At 41.9% G+C, this 20,777-nt stretch overlaps 2 protein-coding genes across 5 annotated transcripts in view; both read left to right on the top strand.

Moving 5' to 3' along the window:
• SNX14 (sorting nexin 14) overlaps positions 1-20,777 on the top strand; it is a 146,393-nt gene that overhangs the window by 59,084 nt on the left and 66,532 nt on the right. The window lies entirely within an intron of this gene.
• Positions 1,179-20,777, top strand: part of SYNCRIP (synaptotagmin binding cytoplasmic RNA interacting protein) — a 25,823-nt gene continuing 6,224 nt past the window's right edge. For 2 of the 4 annotated variants that reach the window (XM_066315098.1, XM_066315097.1), the window contains exons 1-10: positions 1,179-1,430; positions 2,734-2,893; positions 3,755-3,873; positions 4,049-4,156; positions 5,847-5,960; positions 6,046-6,222; positions 11,194-11,329; positions 12,065-12,270; positions 17,150-17,299; positions 18,560-18,681. In XM_066315098.1, the coding sequence (XP_066171195.1) occupies positions 2,746-2,893; positions 3,755-3,873; positions 4,049-4,156; positions 5,847-5,960; positions 6,046-6,222; positions 11,194-11,329; positions 12,065-12,270; positions 17,150-17,299; positions 18,560-18,681 (1,280 nt within the window). In that variant the 5' untranslated portion in view covers positions 1,179-1,430; positions 2,734-2,745. The remainder of the gene's footprint in view (positions 1,431-2,733; positions 2,894-3,754; positions 3,874-4,048; positions 4,157-5,846; positions 5,961-6,045; positions 6,223-11,193; positions 11,330-12,064; positions 12,271-17,149; positions 17,300-18,559; positions 18,682-20,777) is intronic. The other 2 variants (XM_066315100.1, XM_066315099.1) reach the window with 2 other exon arrangements.

Genomic DNA, 20,777 nt, shown 5'->3' with positions numbered 1-20,777 from the left:
GTACTGGAGATATGCTGCAGGTATTCAGCCGGGTTCAGGGGCAGCAGGCACTGCTCAACTTGTGGCTGAGCTGCCTCTGGGGAAGTGAGTAATACTGTATGTGCCTTCCTTCCTCCGTTTTGCTGTCTTTATCTGGACTCACAAGTCCGGCAGAGATCAGCAGGTCGGTTTCCAAGTTTCTCGTGTGGGGTGTGCAAGCGCGACGTGCTCAGAACTGGGATTCTGAAGTGTACGCTCTGACAAGGAGCCCGCCTCTGATAGCGCTGTGCGGGCAGACCCACATTCCACTGGGGCCGTCAGGAGAAAGTTAAATCACCACCGAGGGTGCGCTCCAAGCGCGGCTGCGGGGCAAAGGCCCCGTTCCCGGGGCCGTGCTGCGGAATTCCGGCGCTGGAGCTGCGCGGCGCCCTCGCCCGTGCCGCTTTCACCGCCGACCCCCGCCTCGGGGCCCCGTCCGACACGGCCGCTCCGCGCCGCGCCCGAAGGAAACTCGCGTTCCCCCGGGCCGAGCTCTGCCTCCGCCCGGCGGCTGCTGCGGGGCGGGCAGTGCGAGGGGCCGGTGCCTGCGGGCCGCCCCTCTGGCCAGGGGTGAGGCTCCTCCCGTCTCCAGTGCGGGAACGCCGAGCGCCGCCGGGCTCGCCTGGCCGGCAGCCACACAAAGCGTGGCTCTCCCCTCCCTTTGTCTGCGTGGCTTTGTCTCCTCCGTCCCCTCCCCGCCGCGGGCCGGGACTTCCCCCCGGCCCCCCCGCCTGCGGCCGCCGCCGTTCCCCCCCCGTGTGCCACCTGCGCGCCGTGGGAACGGCCGCTCGCCCAATCCCGGTCCGGCCGCGGCCGCTCCGCCGGCGCCGAGCCCGCACAGGTGCAGGCGGGCGGCGCCGGGGAACGCGCCGTCCGCGCAGGGGGCTCGTCCCGCCGCCGCCTCCCCTCGGCGGCGCTTCACGCGGGAGGGAGGCAGGAGCGCGGGGAGGGAGAGGCGCGCGCCGCTCCGCATGGAAGGCGGAGAGCGCGCGCGTGGGGCGAACGGAGGGGAGGGCGGGCGCGCGCGCGCGGGCGGGGCTCGGCGATATAACCCTTGCGGAGCTGCCTGGGAGACCCCGGGTTTTGGGGCTGCGCCAGCGCGCGCGGCGGCGCCTCCTCCGCCTCCTCCTCCTCTTCTCTTCCCTCTCCCCCCGCTCCGCTCCCGCCCGCCCTCCGCCCGCCCCCCCCGCGCGGAGTGGAAGGGGCCGGGGCTGGTGCCAGCAGCAGCAGCAGCAGCAGCGGCGTGAGCGCTCGAGCGGCCGCCATTTTACGCCAGCTCCAGCAGCAGCACTGCCCGGACACACCGCCGCGGGAGCGCGGAACGGGGGCAGCGCCTCAGCACGCCGAGCCACGACCCGCGCCCCGAGAGACCCTTCGCACACGGCGGTTCTCCCCCCCGCAGACACACGCAGGTCAGGGCGGCCGGGCGCCGGCGGGGTGGAAGCGGGCCGGGTGGCAGCGCGGGCTGAGGCGGCGGAGGGCGGGAGGCGCACGCTGGGGCCCCGCAGCGCTCTGGGGCCGGGGCGCCGCGCGATGGGCGGAGGAGCTGCCGGCGCTGCCTTCGTGGCCGCCGCTGTCGGGCGGGCGGGGGCCGGCCGGGCCGGTGCGCGGCCCCGGCGTGGCGGCGGCGGCCGGGGCACCACCCGAGCCGGGCCGGCGCGGGGCGCGTGGCTCCCGCCTTATTGTCCCGCCGGCCCCGCCGCTCCATTCATTGCCCGTGAGGGGCAGAGGGCCGACCGCGGCCTCGGTGCCCGGCGTGTGCGTGGGGAGCGGGGCCGCCCGGGTTTGGCGTGGCCCCGGTCACGTCGGGCGGCGGTGGGCGATGGGCAGCGGCGTTTCCTGGCTGGGAAACCGGGCCTCGCATTGTTCCGGACAGGAGTGTGGCCGGGAGGCAGCGGCGGGGCCGGGAGGCACCGCGAGCTCCCGGCCGGGTGGTGAAATCGGGCCCGCGGTGTTGCAACCCGCTCTCCGGGGGGAATAGGGTGAGAGGTGGGGAATGGCCGGGGCTCGGGGCGGGGGGGAGCCGCTCCTCCCGCGGGAGTGTGGCGGGGAGGGGGGGAAGTCGGTCACTGGAGGAAGTTGTAGGACATCTGAACGCGCGGAGCACGTGTTTCCATCGGGCTCATGGCCGCCGCCGCCGTGGGTGGGTGCGGGCTGGGAAGAGCGCTTTGTTCCTCTCGCTTGCCCGGCCGGCACCGAAGTGGAGGCGGGAAGGGATCCCGGCCGCGCCCGGGGCCTGGAGAGGCGGCGTGCGCCGAGGGGCAGCGAGTTTGCAGCGGGCGGTGGAGGCGGCAGCGAGTGTCAGTGACGGTATCGCGGTGCATGTGGCAGGTTTGCTTGTCCTGCCACCCCCGCTGTTGCCTTTTTGCTCCATTTCTAACTTGTTCAGAGCGTCTTAGAGAGTGTGTTAAGAGAGAGGGGAGGTGAGTCAGTGTCTGTCTGGGTTGTGTAAAACCTGCAGTGGGAGCTACCCCACCCCCCTTAGGTAGTGGTGTTAGGGCTTTCCTTTGTGTTAGTGCTTCTTTTGAGGAATTAACTGCGCCTTGCAAAACTAACAAAAAAAATAAAAATTATCAGGGCGGTGATCTGGTATTTTTTATATTTTTTCCACACTACTTTAAGAGAATAGGGTAGTCTGTTGCATGTACTGTCACTTGAATTGTTCCACCTGAAGATATATTTAGCTTAATTTTGATGCTTATTGCATTTGAACAGATATCTGGAAACATGGCTACTGAACATGTTAATGGGAATGGTACTGAAGAGCCCATGGATACTTCTGCTGCAGTTACCCATTCTGAGCATTTCCAGACATTGCTTGATGCTGGTTTACCACAGAAAGTTGCTGAAAAACTAGATGAAATTTACGTTGCAGGTAAGATCTAAGACTTGCAAAACCACCCGTATAATATTTTATTGGATTCTACTGTCTTTGGGCTAAAATAGCAACTTTTTGTGGTTTCCAAAAGTATGGGAACTGCAGTCTTACCAAAATCTGGCTATTTTAGATTCAGTACTTCAATTTATTTTACTATCTTTCAGAGGAAAGTCCCAGGCTACTTGGGCTGAGGGGTGGGAAGAAGTATGCAGGGGACCAGAGCAACAGCTGGAATAGGCAACAGATGATTTTTAGGAGGAGCAGGTGATGTGGTCTTTGTGCAATTTGCAATTTTTGTGGTAATTGTAGGTAACCATAAGAGACTAAAGCCTTGGTGTGCATCTTCTTGTGTAAGTGATACTTCCTGACATGGTGTTTGGGCTCATGGATGCAAAAGTTATGGAGCTGGTTTTTTCAGATGTGGTAATAGCTAGTAGCATTTTTAAGCTTGATTTTTGGATTGTGGTGGTCATCTTTAGTGCTGCAGTTTATTTGTATTTATGGTCTTCTAAAAGTGTACCAAGGTACCATTGCTAGGCAAGCTAAGTTAGGCTTTGGTAGGTTTTGATGCACTTCTCTGAATTCAGCTTCAGGATATTGAGATTAAATTTCGCCCATGTAACATCTGGGTTTCACAGAAGTCAAATGAACAGTTAAATGTGGTAACTTTTACTCTGAATCTTATCTCTTTTTGGTTTTAATTTAGGGATTATATACCTTTCAAAGGAACTAAATGTTTTTTTAGGCATGGTGACTTACTTTAATCAGTAATTGATTTAGAAGTCACTGAAATATGTTAGGGATGCTACATGAGGTTTTGCAAAGATGACTGATAAGTAATGTTTTTCTTTTCTTCAGGGCTAGTTGCACATAGTGATCTAGATGAAAGAGCTATTGAAGCTTTAAAAGAATTCAATGAAGAAGGTGCACTGGCAGTGCTTCAGCAGTTTAAAGACAGTGATCTCTCACATGTTCAGGTAACATTAAGCAATTGACAATATAATTGTTGAGGGATAAACTGTTGTTTGGGAAGAGGTCTGGGTCTCTTCAGTGATCCATGTGTGATATGTGAAGTGAACACTTTATTAGTTCAAGGTAAAATGAGATTCTGGCTTGTCGTGTTTTCAGAACTGAAGATTGTGTCTTTTGCAGAACAAAAGTGCCTTTTTATGTGGAGTCATGAAGACATACAGGCAGAGAGAAAAACAGGGGACCAAGGTGGCAGATTCTAGCAAAGGACCAGATGAGGCAAAAATTAAGGTATGTTGGTAAAAACAGAAGTTATGAGGTCTGCCTGTTGTTTGTTTATCCGAGTTGTTGTGATAGTTATGTTGATTGTTTTGGAACTGGGCTTTACTTAAAAAGCCTGTTACAGATTATTTGTCATATTTGTCACTGTTGAAAACTTTCACTTGGAATTTTGTCCTGCATTTCTTCCTTTTCAAGTAGAAATTTAATGCAATAATTGCTGGAACTGAGCATACAAAAGTGAAAACGATTTCATAGTTTGTCTTATTGAAACAGTTGCTCTGTTTCACAGTAAAAAGTTTGTGCATAGTTACTCGAGTTCAAAATGCATAAGATCAGCTGCTGCTGATTTTTTTTGTTGTTTCTACTCCGCCCCCTTAGTTCAGATTTAGAGCAGCTCCACAATAGGGAGGAGATACCACATGTCTGAAAAAACAGATTGTAATGGATTTAGGATTTAGCCCACTTCTTATGACATAATTACTGTGCTCATAAACTGCACCCCAAACTGTCTTAATAAGGGCTAAATTATTTTCTGGCCATGTCTGCTGCTAGCAAGAGACTTCTTTCTCAAGAGTTAGGCATATAATGATTTTTTTTTAAATACTGTGATTAGCAACTTTACCAAAGCTTAAGGGAGGGAAAACCATCTAAGCATGTTTAGGTGATGTCATAAAAAAACCTCAGAGAATTTTTCTTCCTTGACACTTCATGTATATAGTATAAAATGATCATTACAAATAACCCTGTAAAATTAGAAATTCTTTTTTCCTCTTGACTTGGAGGCTGGGATGCCATTAATTACAAGTTTTAAAAGAAACTAGTACAGTTTTTTGTCACTGCCACGTACAACAACAATATTATGAGGACTTGGTTAATAACGTCAATAACTAGCATAGCTTTTACTGCTGATGGCTATAGCATTTAAAATAAATGCAATTTTGTAGTTGTAAAATTGCCAACTCTTGACTATAATTGGACTTGTTTAATATGCAGTTTCTTTGTATGGAGAGTTGATTTGTCTTTGTGCAAAATTATTAAGAAAGACTTAATGTCAGAGGAGTTTCTCACGTGTATGCATGCTGAATGTCAGCTAATGTTTTAAATTGGTAGTGTGTCTGTAACTAAATCTATATCTATATGCAGTGCTGCTACTGAGGGTCAGTTGTCCTGGTATCCTGGATAAGCCCACAAGGAATTTGAAGGGGGGTTGATAAGAGAAAGGAAACAGTACTGCCACTTTGGTAGTTGGGTACCTGAAGCAGTCTGTACGGTGTTCCAGGGGTGTAAGCACTTAAACGTGTGTTCTTAAACTTCACACTCATGAGTAATCTCATTAAGTGCAGGGAACTCCTGTGTATAAACATCTGCAGGATTGGACATGCCAAAACGAGAAGTGGCTCAGACTAAGATCTTCCTAATTAAAGGGAAGCTCACTATTAGATTTATTTTTTTAATGAAAATGAAGGAATTGGGAAAACTGGATATGAATTTCTAATTTTCGAGTAGTGTTTCTTTACCTAATAGTTCTGTTAATTGTTTTGCAAGTTTTTTGTTGAAGTACTAGAAGTAGATTTGTTTGTGGGAGCTTCAAAGCAGTACAGTTTAAAAGGAATTAGAAGCATGTCTGTCTGTGAATGAAGTGCAGCTAAGCTTGCTCAGTCTGTATGTGATTTTAAAATTTTAAGTTTCTTACTTGAAGGCACTGTTGGAGAGAACTGGCTACACTCTTGATGTGACTACTGGACAGAGGAAATATGGTGGACCTCCTCCAGAGTCTGTATATTCAGGACAACAACCTTCTGTTGGTACAGAGGTAAGAGGGAGAAGATATTTGTGCAGATGCAGACTTACTCATTGGAAATACTTTTTATAAGCAGTGCTTTGTATGTCTGTTGTAGATATTTGTGGGCAAAATTCCGAGAGACTTGTTTGAAGATGAACTTGTTCCGTTGTTTGAGAAAGCTGGACCTATATGGGATCTCCGCTTAATGATGGATCCACTCACTGGCCTGAACAGAGGATATGCTTTTGTCACTTTTTGTACTAAAGAGGCAGCTCAGGAAGCTGTTAAACTGGTAAGTTCTCTTGGATTTTTTTTTTCTTTTTTGATGAAGTACACTCTGGCTTATAAGCAGTTGTCTTCCTAGTGCTTAAATGCTTAAGGTGAAACTGGCATTGTTAGATTACTTCATAAATGTCCACTGGGTGTCAAATTTATTTCCTCATTGCATATAAATATTTGCTGACTGCATTAGGGACTGGGAAAAAAAAAGCTGAGGGACTGCTGTTTGGTCCAGTTAGATGAGCCTTTATTGTTAGCTCAAGCTGTATTAGCAGTAGTGACTTCTGAGCTGTCTCCATCTGTATGAGTTCTAGAGAGCAGTGGTGCTGGGGTTGCTGTGGTACAAGGGCAGTGCTGGTCAGGGTGTCTGTGACTCCTGATGTGTTTCTGCACCAGCAGGGGGCCTGTGCTGGAAAAGTGCTTCAAAGTCACAGAATTTTATAAGATACTTCAGATGGGGAAAAAATGTCTCTTGAGCATTGAAGGTCTGTTCTGTTTGTTGCAGCTGACAGGAAAACGTTATAAATCTTGCTGGTCTAAGGAGCATTCCCTCTGTTTTACATAGAGTTATGAAATAGTTTGATGTGGTATACTATACTCATGATAAGCTTTTCAGGTTTTACGCATGAAGTGCCTATCACTAGAAAAGAGGGTGGGGAGAAGCACTACCCTGATCCTTGCACAGTGCTTTTATTTTCTTGGCTAAGTTAAATTTGAATTTTTTGAGCTGGTTACTGCTACACTGATGTGGCCAGGATTAGTGTGTGGTATGAGTGCTAACCATTTCCATTCTGAAGTGTGCTGATACTGTATTGCTGTACTAGGGTTAACATACCTTGTTTTGTAATAAGGTATACTTTAAATTATGGTAGCCTATTAACATATAAGTCAGTTAGTGGAGACAAATCAAGCTGAAAATGGGAATTTGTTTAGAGAAAGTACACAAATGTCTGCAAAGTGGAAGTACCAAACCAACCTGGTATATGCTGATTAGCTTTCTAAATAAGAAGAGTTGGATGTTCCAGTGTGCAGTCAGATATACTGGGGATAACTGTGTGTTCTCTCTGTACTGTCATTGTCAATCTAACTGTTCGGAGTGTGTGTGAAGTCTTAAGAGTTAACTCTTAAAACTTAGAAAAACAATGACTCAAATCACATAAGTTCCCAGAGGTACCTAGTAAATGAAAAAAACAATTCTTGTAATTTAGCTGGATTTTGTTTAAAGGCAACATGCTCTAGAAAGTAATTCGAGTCATGTTTCCGGAAAAGTAACATCAGATCCTAGCCTCAGTCTTCCACTCAAAGATACAAGGCAAGGAGCTACTTGGTGTCCCTTTATGTCTGATCTTTGATATGCAGGAGAAAAGCACACTGTGTTCTGGTTGTCAGTTAAATAGCTGCTGAGGGTAGTAGCTCAGAAGTGTTGCAATTGATGGAGCAGTCTTCCAACCTTTATGCTAAACTCTTGGAAAGTAGGCTTAGTCTTAGATTGGATTCTGTCATATCTGTCAGGTTTTTTTCTGGAGTGATTCCAGCTGTGGTTGACTGGCTAGTTTGGTTAATAAGTTTCCCAGGTTTTCTGGAAGTGGTTTGCAGCAGTATTTGCAAACAGTGGCTGTTGAGCTCAGTTGAAAATGGTAGGTCTATAACTTGCATTAGTTTCACATGCATGGGAGATACTGCTGAAAGACTTCTTCAAATCACTGAACACTTGGTCCTAGGCATTTTCATAAGCCATTATTTTAACAGGTGGTGTCTGTTTTGATATTGCCTGTAATCCTCTTGTGTGTGTACAACTTATTTTTGCCCTTTCTGGACTCCTTGGGATAATGGTGATTCTGTTATTTCCCATCTTTTTCCAAGGGGCTTTTTTTTTTTTTATTTTCAGGACCAAGTAGAAAAATGAGATTAAAAGTGTCTGCATTGCCTATAGGCTTTTGGGCAATAAGATACAGCTATGTTTTTGTCAGTATCCAAACTACAGTGGAGAATTAACTGAGCTGTCTTCAGGCCCTTGGAGTTGGTGTGGCATATTTTGCATACAGTTAGTGTTTGTGTGCCTGCTGTGTGTATCTTCCACAGTCTATAAGTCAACTTAATATAAAACTGAACTAAAATTTCTGGATACACTTAATGTTGACTTACTTTATTCGTTAACAAGAAGAAAAAGACTTGCAGTTTAAAAGGTTGGTCTTGATTTTGTTTATGCATATGCATTTTTAAGCCACTTATAATTAATTACTCTTCATATCTGTAATTCTTCTCAGTATCAGGCCATAGTATCACTCCATTTTTGTCTTAAGCACAGCTAGAACTATTTCAAAAACAATTTAGGGAATTCTCTCCTTTTTTATGACCAGTATTTAATTCAATGTGGTTAACCCTTTGCTAAGTAGAAATGGCAAATGAGATGTTCACAAAAAATTCACTATCAAAGTGTGATTTTTTTTTTTTAAATCTCAGTATTTTTCCCCCTGTTAACATGTTTTGTTTACTTTATACTGTTTAAGAATTATTACAACTCCAGTTGTGTTCTTTGACACACATGTTCAGTTCTTCCTATTTCATAAGAAGTTGTTAGAGTTAAGTTTTTCAAAGTATTTCTTTGTGAATAAGGTCTCTCTAGATATGTACAGAATAAAAACTTTTGAGGTGAAGCTTGTAGGAAAACACTGAAATCTCTTGAAGCATTCAGTATATTTTTGACTAGAACAGGTGTAAACTTGGTCAGTGAAGGTACAGGTGATTTAAGCAGTTTGCCAGCTATGCATGGAGGTACAACTTGCCCCATTTGTGCCTAATGAACTGAAATTGATAGTGAAAATTTAAGTCAGTAAAGTGACAGTACAGACCTTCTGCATATTTTGACTTGTTAGTAAGTTCTTACATAAGTCAGTGAGAAAAAAACCCTAAACTATTACATTGTCTGGAGGGTGGCAATCTCTGCTACTGACTTCAGACACAGATTCCATGGTGACAGGAGAGGGAGGCAGTATGCTGACATAGCTACTTTGGTAGCCTGGCTGTTTTGGCACTTTACCCAGACCATCATCAGAGCCTTTTTATGTCTAATCTGAGTTTACAGATGGTATGCAGACTATTTACCTAAAAATCACCAACTTGATGGTCAAGAACACCTAACTGAAGACTGTTTTCTTTGTATAAAGAGAAGCACACAGTGAAAAAGAGCAGTTAATAAATTGTAGGTTGAAAAAAAATGTAGAAACTATCAGTAGAACTGCAATATGGTAGAAAATACTAATTTTACTTCGTTAATTTTGCTGTCATGGAACATACTGAGTTGTGTGAGAGACTGTTAGGATTAAATGTACAGTCAAACTTTGGTGTTAGACTTTATCAGGAACAGTTGGATAATACTTCCTGTGATCTGTATAGAACAGAGTATTTCATTTGGAAGGGACCTGCAATGATCATCGGTCCATCTGCCTGAGCATTTGATGGCTGACCAGAATTGTTGCTGTCATCTTGATCTTCAGGGGCATTGTCCAGATGCCTCTCTTAGACAGTGCTGTTCCACTGTTTGAACACCCTCAGTAGAAAAAGCTTCCTAATGCACACTTCTTACTGTACAGTTCAGTTAGTAAAGAATCACTTTCACAGGCTAATAAACTGTCAGCTTCTTTAAAGGTGTTTCTTTAGAAGATTTCTTTTTTTAGCTACTATAATTGTCTCTTCATTAATGTATGTGTTTATTAGTGATGATATATATATATATTCTTCATATGCAGCTAGTGCAGCTCCTCCTGCAGTTTCCTACTCTAAGATTGCATATTCCTCTGCCACATGGGCAACAGATAGGGCGATAGAAGTCCTTCATTATCTCCTGCTATGTTTTGAGACATAATTCCTTGTGAAGATGTCACTCCAGGTCCTTTTCACATGTGCAGTTCTCCCGTTTTGCTCACTTTTGGTGCAGTTACCTAGCTTAGAAAATTTTCAGTGATGGAGTTTTTGTTTACCCAAGATAAATATAAACAAACATCTTCCCCCGGATTTTATTGCACAAAAAGCACAATGGGGTGGAGGACAACTAGCTCATGTAGTAAGATTTACCATCAAGCACAAAACAAATTATAGTTTATAACTAGATGAAACTATAGTTTATAGCTAGATGAAATTTTAAAAATCTGTCCTGCTACTTGGCAATAAGATGTTGACCACAAAATTCGTTTTCTTAGTTAAGTACTGTCTGTTGCAAGGCTTCAAGTTAGAAGTGGGTTGATGTACCAGCAGTTGCTCTCCCTGCTGCTTGTTTGGATGACACATGTCTGTGCCTGCATCTCAGTGAAAGGCATTTTTTGGTGTTTTCTCAACAGATGTCTACAGTAATGCTAGGGGGTTTTTTTCCCCTTTAAACTGCTGAGTATCAGGGTATCTTCCAGATGTTATGGAAGAAGCATTTTAACAGAAGTCTTAGGATTTCAAATCATTAGAAAGTTGTTCTTGCTGTTGACTATGTTTACATGTGGAATGTTTATGCTTTGGAAAGTATTTGCTCTTTGAACATTGTGTGGAGCAGACTTGATCATGACTTTCTTTTGTTAACTGTGGAACTTCAGAAGGGAATCTGACTTTATTGCAACTCACGTCTTGTATTACACACAAATCAAGAATTTATAGCTACAGCCTATAGAGGAACTTGTAAAGTTGCATGGTTGTGAGGGGAGAAGCCTTGACCTTGATGACTTGCATGTTTCTGCATGAAAAAGTCTCTAAAGAAAAAAGTATTGAGAGACTTGAACAAGGAGGGAAGATAATTGTTGGCTGAAATTGAAGATACCTTAGAAAACATGCGTATACTTCAGAGTAGTTAAATATGCATGGTAAAAATGTGTTAAGCTGCAGAAGTTTAATATATTGCTTAATTCTGACTTTTCCAAAGTTAAATATTCAGTATACTGCTGTTGAGGGGTAGTGAAAATTATTTGTAACTGATGTTTGTCCAATAATTTTTTTCTTGCAGTACAACAACCATGAAATTCGTTCTGGAAAACATATTGGTGTATGCATCTCTGTTGCCAATAATAGGCTTTTTGTTGGCTCTATTCCTAAGAGTAAAACCAAGGAGCAAATCGTCGAAGAATTCAGCAAAGTTACAGGTGAGTCAGTAAGTAGGTTTTCTAGAGCTGGAAAATGTCAAATGTGGTCAGCGATGAGCGATCTTTTTCCTTACAGTTGAGTGATGATGAAACCAAACTGAGGCCACTCGGCATTTATCTCAACATTATGTGTCGGGGTTTGCTTGGGTTTTTTTAAAACTGTTCTTTTGCTGAGGGCTGAGATGTTTGTAATTAGACTAGATGGGTGGTTCCAAGTTCTACCTGTTGAGTAAGTGTGTGACGTTTAAAAAATCTGTTAGAAGAAATATGAATTAAAAGTTTAATAATTTCAGTACTAATGGATGTTTTGAAACTTCTCAAAGCAAAACTGAAGCAAGCTGAAAAATGTAACTGGTTCTATGCCTTATAATTCTTAAATTTTAACGATCTCTTTTTGATAACATTTGAACTTGCAAAGGTACTGTTTGATGACTTTCTCTGTTACTGAATGATAAACTTTTAAGTTCTTTGGAGCAATAAACTTTTTAGGTATTGAAGTCATGCAGCTTTTCTCTCTTGTTGTTTAGACATTTATGGAAGAAACACACACTGATAAGTGTTTTAACTTAGAGGTTTAAGTAGGGAATTGACAAAGCAAAACTTTTGCCTGCCCCTAATTCTCCTTCACTCAGTTAGAGAAAGGGTATTCTTCCGTAGCTACAAAGACGACCTGCACTTTATAAAGCAAATCAATGGATTGAAAGCATAACAAATAAATCCTTTATTTAATTTCAGAGGGTCTTACAGATGTCATATTGTATCATCAGCCTGATGACAAGAAAAAGAACCGGGGTTTCTGCTTTCTTGAATACGAAGATCACAAAACTGCTGCTCAGGCCAGACGTAGGTTAATGAGCGGCAAAGTGAAAGTCTGGGGCAATGTTGTTACAGTGGAATGGGCTGACCCTATAGAAGACCCAGATCCTGAAGTCATGGCAAAGGTAATAAAGTTACAAGGGGACCATAGTACATTTAATGTTCCAAATTAGGTATTTCCTGGCATTAGCCTAAAATAAAATGACATATTTTGGCCTTCTTGACAGAGAATGTTGTAGATGTGATGATAAAAAATGAATATACCTCAGAAATTATGTGGATTTTAAAGCTCTGTATGGCTTTATACTATTTGTGTTCCCAAGGCTGAACAGTGAATGTAATTCTTGCCAAAATGACACATAGGATGACGTAGTTAATTTTTTACCTGAAAGTGATGGTGGTGACTGCTAGAGTTAAAATGGTTTTGTACCCTAGTATTTGGTAGGACAGAAATAGAGATATCTCAGAACGAGCCTTAATTATTTTTTAACCTGGAACTGTATCACTTCAGCATTAGAACATGTTCAAATGTACTCAAATGTACTTTCAAAGTTGCCATTAGCAGTTACTTCTGAGGAGTTAGGTAAATTAGCTGCTGTTTGGAACTTGGTAGTTGTTTTTGATTTGGGGGTGTTAATTCCTTTCTGTAGTTAGAGTGGCAATATTTTGGACTTCAAATATTGAGGTGAAGCTGAAGTCTGGACTGTTAACATTTTGAAGTACGTTGTAGCTGTTTTATATATGTGTGTAGTATCTTGCCAGAAACAAACTACCTGTTTTTTTTTTTTCCCCATCAGATATTGCCTGACCCTGTCTTTTTCAGTTGTGTTGTGTAGCTGAGTTGTTTAATGGAAACTCCTAGCTAGCCCATATCCTTATCTCTTTCTCTTTGCTTGCTTTTCGTCTGTGCTTTTACTCTCATCTGAGACACGTCACTTGCTGGAGTCCTACTTTGATGGACCTAGTAAGATAGCTTGGCTGGGATCTCCTATTTGGTGAGCCATAAGGGAAAATGGTTGGGGTGGGGGCTCATTTTAGGTAATACAGGTATTACAGAAGCTTTTGGAGTATCTTGTCTGCAGACTTAATTTTTCTTGCCCAGCATGATAGACTCTCAGCAGCAGAGAAAGTCTTGCAGGTCAAATTTGTGGAAGGTGGCACTTCCTAAATATGGCAGCCTGTATGTTTAGTTTCTTGGCTCAAAGGAGAAGAGACCTAATCCACCAAACTGTTAAAATAAATAGGCAGAAATTTCTGCTGATATAACAAAATAGATGGAAAGGAAATGATAGGGGACATAATCAGGTATCTCTCTTAAGTAAGTTTACAGATGTGCAGAGTGAAAGACTAAAGAAATTAAAGCTTGATTGTGGTTTGCCCCATTTACTGTACGTTTTTTTTGGACGTGTTAATACGTTCTATTGTTTTGTATTTGAAATGGGACATGAAAAGGGAAGAACCATGAAAATAAAGGAGAGAACTGTAGCAAACATGGAGAAAACCAACTTGTGTACATCTTGTGCCACATGCCAAAGATAGGGCATGTAGCTTGGGTTGAAGATGTATGGAAGAGTGAGGCTTTATGGATTAGAATACTGTAATACTGCCTTGTGTCTGAAGATGGAAATTGAGATGATCGTTGGTGTCTGACCTTCCTCACTGACTGTATCCATTAGTTTATTCCTGCAACAAGGAAAGTCTCTATTCCAGTCTTTCTTGGACATGTTATGTACCTGTGTAGAAGCTGACTGTATCTGACCCTTCTCAAAGTGTAAGGTTTACTTTCTGTTCTTGCTGTCTTTCTCCTAAGAGAAGGAGCAGCAGTGCTGCTGCTGCAGTTCCTGCATGTGAGCTGCAGTTTGGCTGTCATTGCTTCTGACTGCTATCAGTCCAGAGCAAAGGGAAAGCTATTGACCCATGTCATCTTGACATTGCTGTGATAGAAGGTTCTAGAGGAAACTGACTAGAAGTAGGTTGTTTTTATCAGAATAATCATCTGGTCACTGGTTTTCTTGTCAAGACTGCTAGAAGAGCAAGTCCATAAGAGCAAGCTTTAAGGAAGACAGATTGTCATATGTAGCCAGAAGGTGAACAGTGTTCCTAATCTTTTAGAAGCGGCATGTCATTTCATCAATATATGGACACCTACTAATTTAAATTCCTGAAATGTCTACTCAAGTCTTTTTTCCTTTGTCCTTCTGGTAAAATGTTGTACAGTGTTGTATGGGTAAATACTTATAATTTGAATGGACTGTTAGCTTAAATACAAAGTAGCTTGAGCATGATGAGAGATGAAGCTAGATTTTCAAGCTAGATGAATGTGGGACAGGAGATAAGTGTTTGTACTAACAGATCAGAGTATAAATGGTTAAGTTACTGACTTCTGGTCCAAAGTGAACTTTTTTCCAATTTCACAAGCAGCTGTGTTGATAGTTTAATTTCTCTTAAGCGTCATTTTGTTGCCTCTTACAGTTGTAGTCTAGCTAAATTTATGTCTTACTTGATTTCTGTAGGATGGCTGAGGCTGCAGAGGACGTTCTGGAGTGGCAGGTTAAGCAGCCACATAAAGTCTTATGCTTGTGGCTATCTGGCAGATTACAGGACAAGAGACAGGGCTAGTAACCCTTGGAGAATGTGGCCTGAAGTGTTTTTGCTGTAGGTAAGAGGAGGAAAAGGAGCAGATATCAGAAGTTTTGGGATAGTCTAATCTTAAAGAGTTTGTTAAATGTGAGTTCTGCCTTTAAAACAAAATACTGGTGCTGGGTATATTGCTTTTTAGGGGTATTTATAGGTTCCTGGTGTAACGATGTGTGAGCTTTAATGAGGAGGACTTCCTTTTTTCCCCTTCCTTTCTGAGCTGGCTTAAGTGAAGGAAAAATGGGTTCATCTTCTCTCAGCCTATGCTTTAACCTGCCTAATAGCTTTTACGTCCTCAGACTCATTCAGTTACACTTCCAATCAGTAACATGAGCAAATACTGGGAAAATTTAAATTTGTTGTTTTTCTGTTTCTGTAAAAAACACTGTATTAGTGCATCTTTTTAAAAATAGTGATTATTCTCTGTAGTTTTTAATCATGTCAGTCATCATGGATTCGTTAGGCTACTTATGGTTCCTTGTGAGGTTCTAGTTTTCATCCTTTTCTAAAGAACAAGAATATGGAACATCTGTTTAAAAGTTAGTGGTTTTCAAACCCATTGATTACATCACAAAACTTCCTGTAATTCATTTCCATGGAATGAGGTTAAGGTAGCAGTTAGGATGTTTTACTAAAAATGGTTATTATGTATGGGTTGCGATAAGTAAAGGTTGCTCTTATCGTCAAGACATGTAGGAGAAGCTTAATACATAATAGGAAACAGCTTTCCTTGTGGAGTTGGCTATGACTTTTATGATCTCCTGAGAATCAGCAGCAGTAACTATTGCCAAAGTCTATAGAGTCGATACACTGGGTTAGATTTATGATCTGGTCTGTAGTATCACTTCTTCCAAATTCTGCGTCCTATCCACTAGTTCAGATAGTGAGTGAGACATATTTATGGAAGTGTGTCCTTTTTTAATTTTTATTTTTTTGTAACTTAATTACATAGCAGTTCTTCCAAAAGGGATGTCTGGGTTTATTGAATTCCTGTATGTTGTGGGTAGAGTACTACAGCTCTTTTTCAGAAATGGAAGCATGCTTGCCTTCATCCTTTCACACCTTGTGTTATTTATGTTGACCTTCAGGGTCAGGAGTCAGTGCTGCCATGTGCTGTGTTTGTTTGTTGTCATCAGCTAATTTGAAACCAGTAGGAGCAGAGGGGATGTGGGCAGAAGTTGCAGGTCTTGCGGCTGATTGGCAGCTGCATTGTAGGCAGGTAAGACTGAGCTTTCCTTGGCAATAGGAGGTGATTAAACTGCCAGAGCATGGTGCCAGCATGTGGAAGGAGCTCTTCTCAACAAGTTGAAGAGTCATGTAAATTGCAAGAACACATGGATGACATCATGTAAACGTGCTCATGTCCAGTCATTGAGTGCATCCTCAGCATGAGGATGAATCTTTTAACACTGTTGGGTCACTAATAGGTGATTGCTGATTTCCAGTGTATGTTGTCTGCTGTGTTAAGTAAGGGTTTAGTTTAAGCCTTTGTCAGACTGCTCTAGATTTTCCTTTATCCTATGCAGTTGGTGATTGATGAAACTTTATATTGATGATTTAGTCCATATCAGGTAGTCAGTAGTTGAATGATTACCTGCCTTTCTGATTTTAGAAGAAGCTGTAGACCTCTCTTTGTGTAGCTTGCGAGCTGGGGGAGCTCACTAAACTTCCAGAGTTATTTGGGGGTGACTCTTCCTCAAGGGAACAGCACAGTTTGACTTCTGAGAAAGTTGGAGGGTGACTGGCCTGTGTCAGCCTTAGTATCCCCCTCTGCCTGCAGTTCTGTCCTTCAGCAGTGGCTTCACTGAGGTCACTGAGTGCCCTTCAGGCAAACACAGTCCTGATGTTAGGTGTTTGGTGTAGCTATAGCATGGGAACCACAAGTTAAGCAGCTTGAAAGCTGCAGGCCTGTCACCTCTGACCTAGATATTACAGTGATGACTGTTCTGCAAATAACTGAGCAAAAGCCTGTCTAAACAACTAAATGTTTTGATAAGTTAATTGTTTTGTGTGTAACCAATTCTGGTTACCTTCTCTCAAGTTTAATAGTGTTCTAGGTTGAAGATAACTGCTGCTAGGATCACACTAACACAAATTGGATTGACTTTCAGGATACTAATACTTATGTAATCATGTTTGATAACAGATGGAATATTTCTGTCAGGGAATTTTGGAGCTAACTCATGCTGTGTGACTATTCAAATGTACATATGTACGTATATAAAATGCTGTACAGAAAATACAATGATGTTTTTTCGGTACTGCCAATTGCAGTAACTTGCAAAGCTTCATTTTGTGTTTTGAAATTGATGATACTCCTAAGTCCATATTTTTTCTTTTTTTCTTTATTTTTTTTAATCCTCTTAGGTAAAAGTTTTGTTTGTACGCAATCTTGCCAATACTGTAACAGAGGAGATACTAGAAAAGGCCTTCAGTCAGTTTGGAAAGCTAGAACGAGTGAAGAAGCTAAAAGACTATGCTTTCATTCATTTTGATGAACGGGATGGTGCTGTAAAGGTAAGTGAAGAGGACTATAACTGTGTGTGTGTGTTGTAAGTAGTGTTGCTAGAAGCTGTATGCTTCTTCTAACTTGAGAAAAAGCTTTGTCTGGAGAAATGATAACACATTGTCACTGATAACCTTGTTCTCTGTAGGTGTCTCAGGGTGATGCAATTCTAGCTTGAGAAGTGGATCTTAAATGCACCTATCCTAAGTAATTTTGCAGATGAGCTTTTGAGATAATAATGTTGTTACCATTTGAAACTCAAGCGCCAGAAGTTGAATGACTCTCTCACCAAATTATTGGTAGAAATCTAAAGCAGTTTCTCTAGGGCAGGTGATAAAAACTTAGGTAATGTTTTAATTTATTTTTCCAGGAATAAACACCTTTTTTTTTTGTTTTTAATGAGAGGTGCTGGACAATTTACTAATTGTCATTTCTGGATTTTGCTAGCCCAGTCTTGATGCCATGTGTCATTAAGGAAGGAAAGGTGTAAATCCCCTCCTGCCTGTAGTGTATCTGTTTTTTTAATGTTCTGTGGGTGGATTCAGTTTTTCTTACATATCCATATGTCTTAAAGCAGATGCTTAAGAAGATGATGGGAAGAGTCTTAGTAAGATATATATCCTGTCAGGGCTTAGCTCAAAATTAACTTGTAGTAATAAGTGTGGTCCACAGGAATTGTATATGGTAGGGAGAGTAGGGAAGGAGTCAATGATTTGCTGTTTGGTTTGCATCTTCTTGAGGAGAGGGTTGTGGGGAGGTGGTGGTGAGGAGTTGGGGTTTTTTGTGGTTGGTTTGCTTGTTTTTTTCTCTTGATCAGAAGACTCCTTAATTTTTGGCTTCCAGTTGAAAAAGAAGGTGATACTTGTTACAAGTGAAATAGAAGGAATAGCAGAGTATACTGAGCTCTAGCTTTAGTACTGTTTGCATGTGTGCTGACAGTAGGAATTTATTCGTGGATTACAAAGTGTGCACTTTCAGAGGACAGTTCTCTTGCTTCATTAATTGTAACAGCTTGCAAAGATTTTTCAGTTTTGAGGGGAAGATTTCTAAACTGATCCATGAAGTCCTGCATCTGAGAGCCAAGTTCAGAAGAAATGCAGAACTGGAACTGATAATACTATGCTGTCTGATTGTTTAAAATTTTTTTAGCTTTATATTGTTATTTTAGCTCTGGATAACAAATCTCAAAATGCATACTCTAAAAGATAGAACAAAATTAATAACTTCAGATATGCATGGAAGTATATTTAAAGTCTGGTTAATTCCTTCAGGCAATGGAAGAAATGAATGGCAAAGATTTAGAGGGAGAAAACATTGAAATTGTTTTTGCTAAGCCACCAGATCAAAAAAGGAAAGAACGGAAAGCTCAGAGACAAGCGGCTAAAAATCAGATGTAAGTGTAAATGCATGTAGTTATGTTTTATTACTTCTGAAAGATGTGTATAATCCTGTCAAATTAGAACATCTGGGTATTTTAGTAGATATACTGTAGTGTGTACAGGTTTTCTGGCTTCTCTGAAAAATGTTGGATTCATTTTTGTTTGCACAAAAAGTCTAATAGTGGTATTTAGTGATAATTTAGGTACTGTCTTGCTCTGCTTATTGAGTGTGAGAGTGCTGGAGGAACTGTCTGAAGGTCATGAAACACATACTTCCCAGTTTTTATTCTAAATTTCCCTGTACTTCTGCAGTGATGTCACATGGATGACCTTAGTGCATTGTGTGTTCCTCAGCAGGCTTAATAGTACTGATATAGCACCCACTCTTTAGTACCCACTGAAAGGAGGATCCTGATATTCTTTCTTGCCACTTCCAGAAGATACATCTGCCCACGAAGCTTATGAACTCACACTGATAGAGATCTTGCACTAGTAAATGCTGAACATGGTTAAAAACAAAACAAAAAAGGCAGTTTCTTGCTGGTGTGTTCTGCTTAACGTTCTCATGTGGTTTTCTTCTTGGACATCTTCCTGCTTTCTTAACTGTATTCCCTCCCCCACCTTACTTCCAAAAATAACTTGGAAGTACTGTTGTGCAGCATCCAAGAAGATGGAATAGTGAGGTTGCAGGATTAATAGAGATCTCCACATGGTGACCTACTGTACACATGGAATTGGTTAAATTTGCCCTGCTTATAGTTCTCATAACTGTATTAGCCCTTTTGTTCTTCCATGGGCATCTGGTGTTACTCTAAGAAGTGAATTTCTTCTTTTTTCATCAGCTTCTCTTCTGTGCCAAGTAGGCCTTTTCTGTTCTGCTTCAATCTTTTGCTGATACAACTGTACTTCTTGCTGTGTATTCTGCATCTTGGCAATGCCACTATAGATACCTGTTCATTTAATTAAAATATCGAAGGCTGTTGAAAGTGGCACAGTTTTCCTCTGTGTGGCAGTTGTTGGCATGGTTGTGTTGTCTTTGATAGGAGATAAGCTTTCTCACATTGAATTTGAGTAATCACAAAGAAACATTCTCACTGCAGTATAAAACAGATTTGCTAGCTCAGTATTCAGAATGTAATAGTGGCCTGTCTCCAGTGATGAAAAGGAAGATTTTTTTTAAATGCTCTTGGTTATGATGGTTATAATGCTGTGTGATTGCTGCTCCAGCTCTTCACTGCAGATTATCTTACACTCAGATTTACTACTTCAGGGTAGCATGCATGTATTTATAACGCTGGAAGTCTTCTGTCCTGTGTCACTTGTAATATGTGCTGTATATTATCTGCATCCCTGCCGCTTTTGTTTAGGATGTGCATGTCTCATTTGTGGAGGTAGGCACAGTAGGACTGCCTCTCTTACTGCTCTAGGCAGAGGTATGGTAATGCCACTTGGGCAGTAGTTCTTTCATTTGGGAATTCTCTGTGTTCCTTTGTTTTTCTGAGCTGTTAAGGCAAGTAGGAAAGCAGCTAGTTTGATTAACTCCAGGCATTTTCTGGTTTTGAATATACTATTCATTATTGAAATGTAAGGGGTTTTAATATTCCTAGGATTCCAAAAGATGTGGGAGTAGAAGGATATGTGTGTTGTTAAGTCTGTATCTCAGTTATTTGACAAGTTTAGAGTGACATCTTAAGATCTTGGATATAATTTGCAGTTTGCACTACATTTACAGTAACAAAAACCCAATTTTCTGGATGCTTCCACATAACTACAGATTCAAATTGATTTGTACATTAATACAGTTAGTAATCCTACCTGCTTGCCTACAAGCGACTGTTCAATCATTTAAGCATTTTACATCGTGTTTTTACTATTTGAAATCACTCGTGGCTGTCAGAAGTAGAATTATTAATCTGTATAAATTCCTTTGCTTTTCAACACATTGCATACTATTAGCCATGTAAAACTGTGCGTGAGGAGAAAATCCTGAATGAAAGGGCAATGTGATTGTGATCATTAGTAAGTTGTCTCCATCCTAATTTTGAACAGAAAGGATAAAAAGTCTTCATAATGACTCACCTCATTAGAAAGTGCATGTAAAGTCACAGCA

The sequence above is a fragment of the Sylvia atricapilla genome, chromosome 3 (assembly GCF_009819655.1).
Source record: "Sylvia atricapilla isolate bSylAtr1 chromosome 3, bSylAtr1.pri, whole genome shotgun sequence".
NCBI classification, from domain to species: domain Eukaryota; kingdom Metazoa; phylum Chordata; class Aves; order Passeriformes; family Sylviidae; genus Sylvia; species Sylvia atricapilla.
The sequence above is the reverse complement of the archived record's forward strand: the minus strand, read 5'-3'. Positions and strand labels throughout refer to the sequence as shown.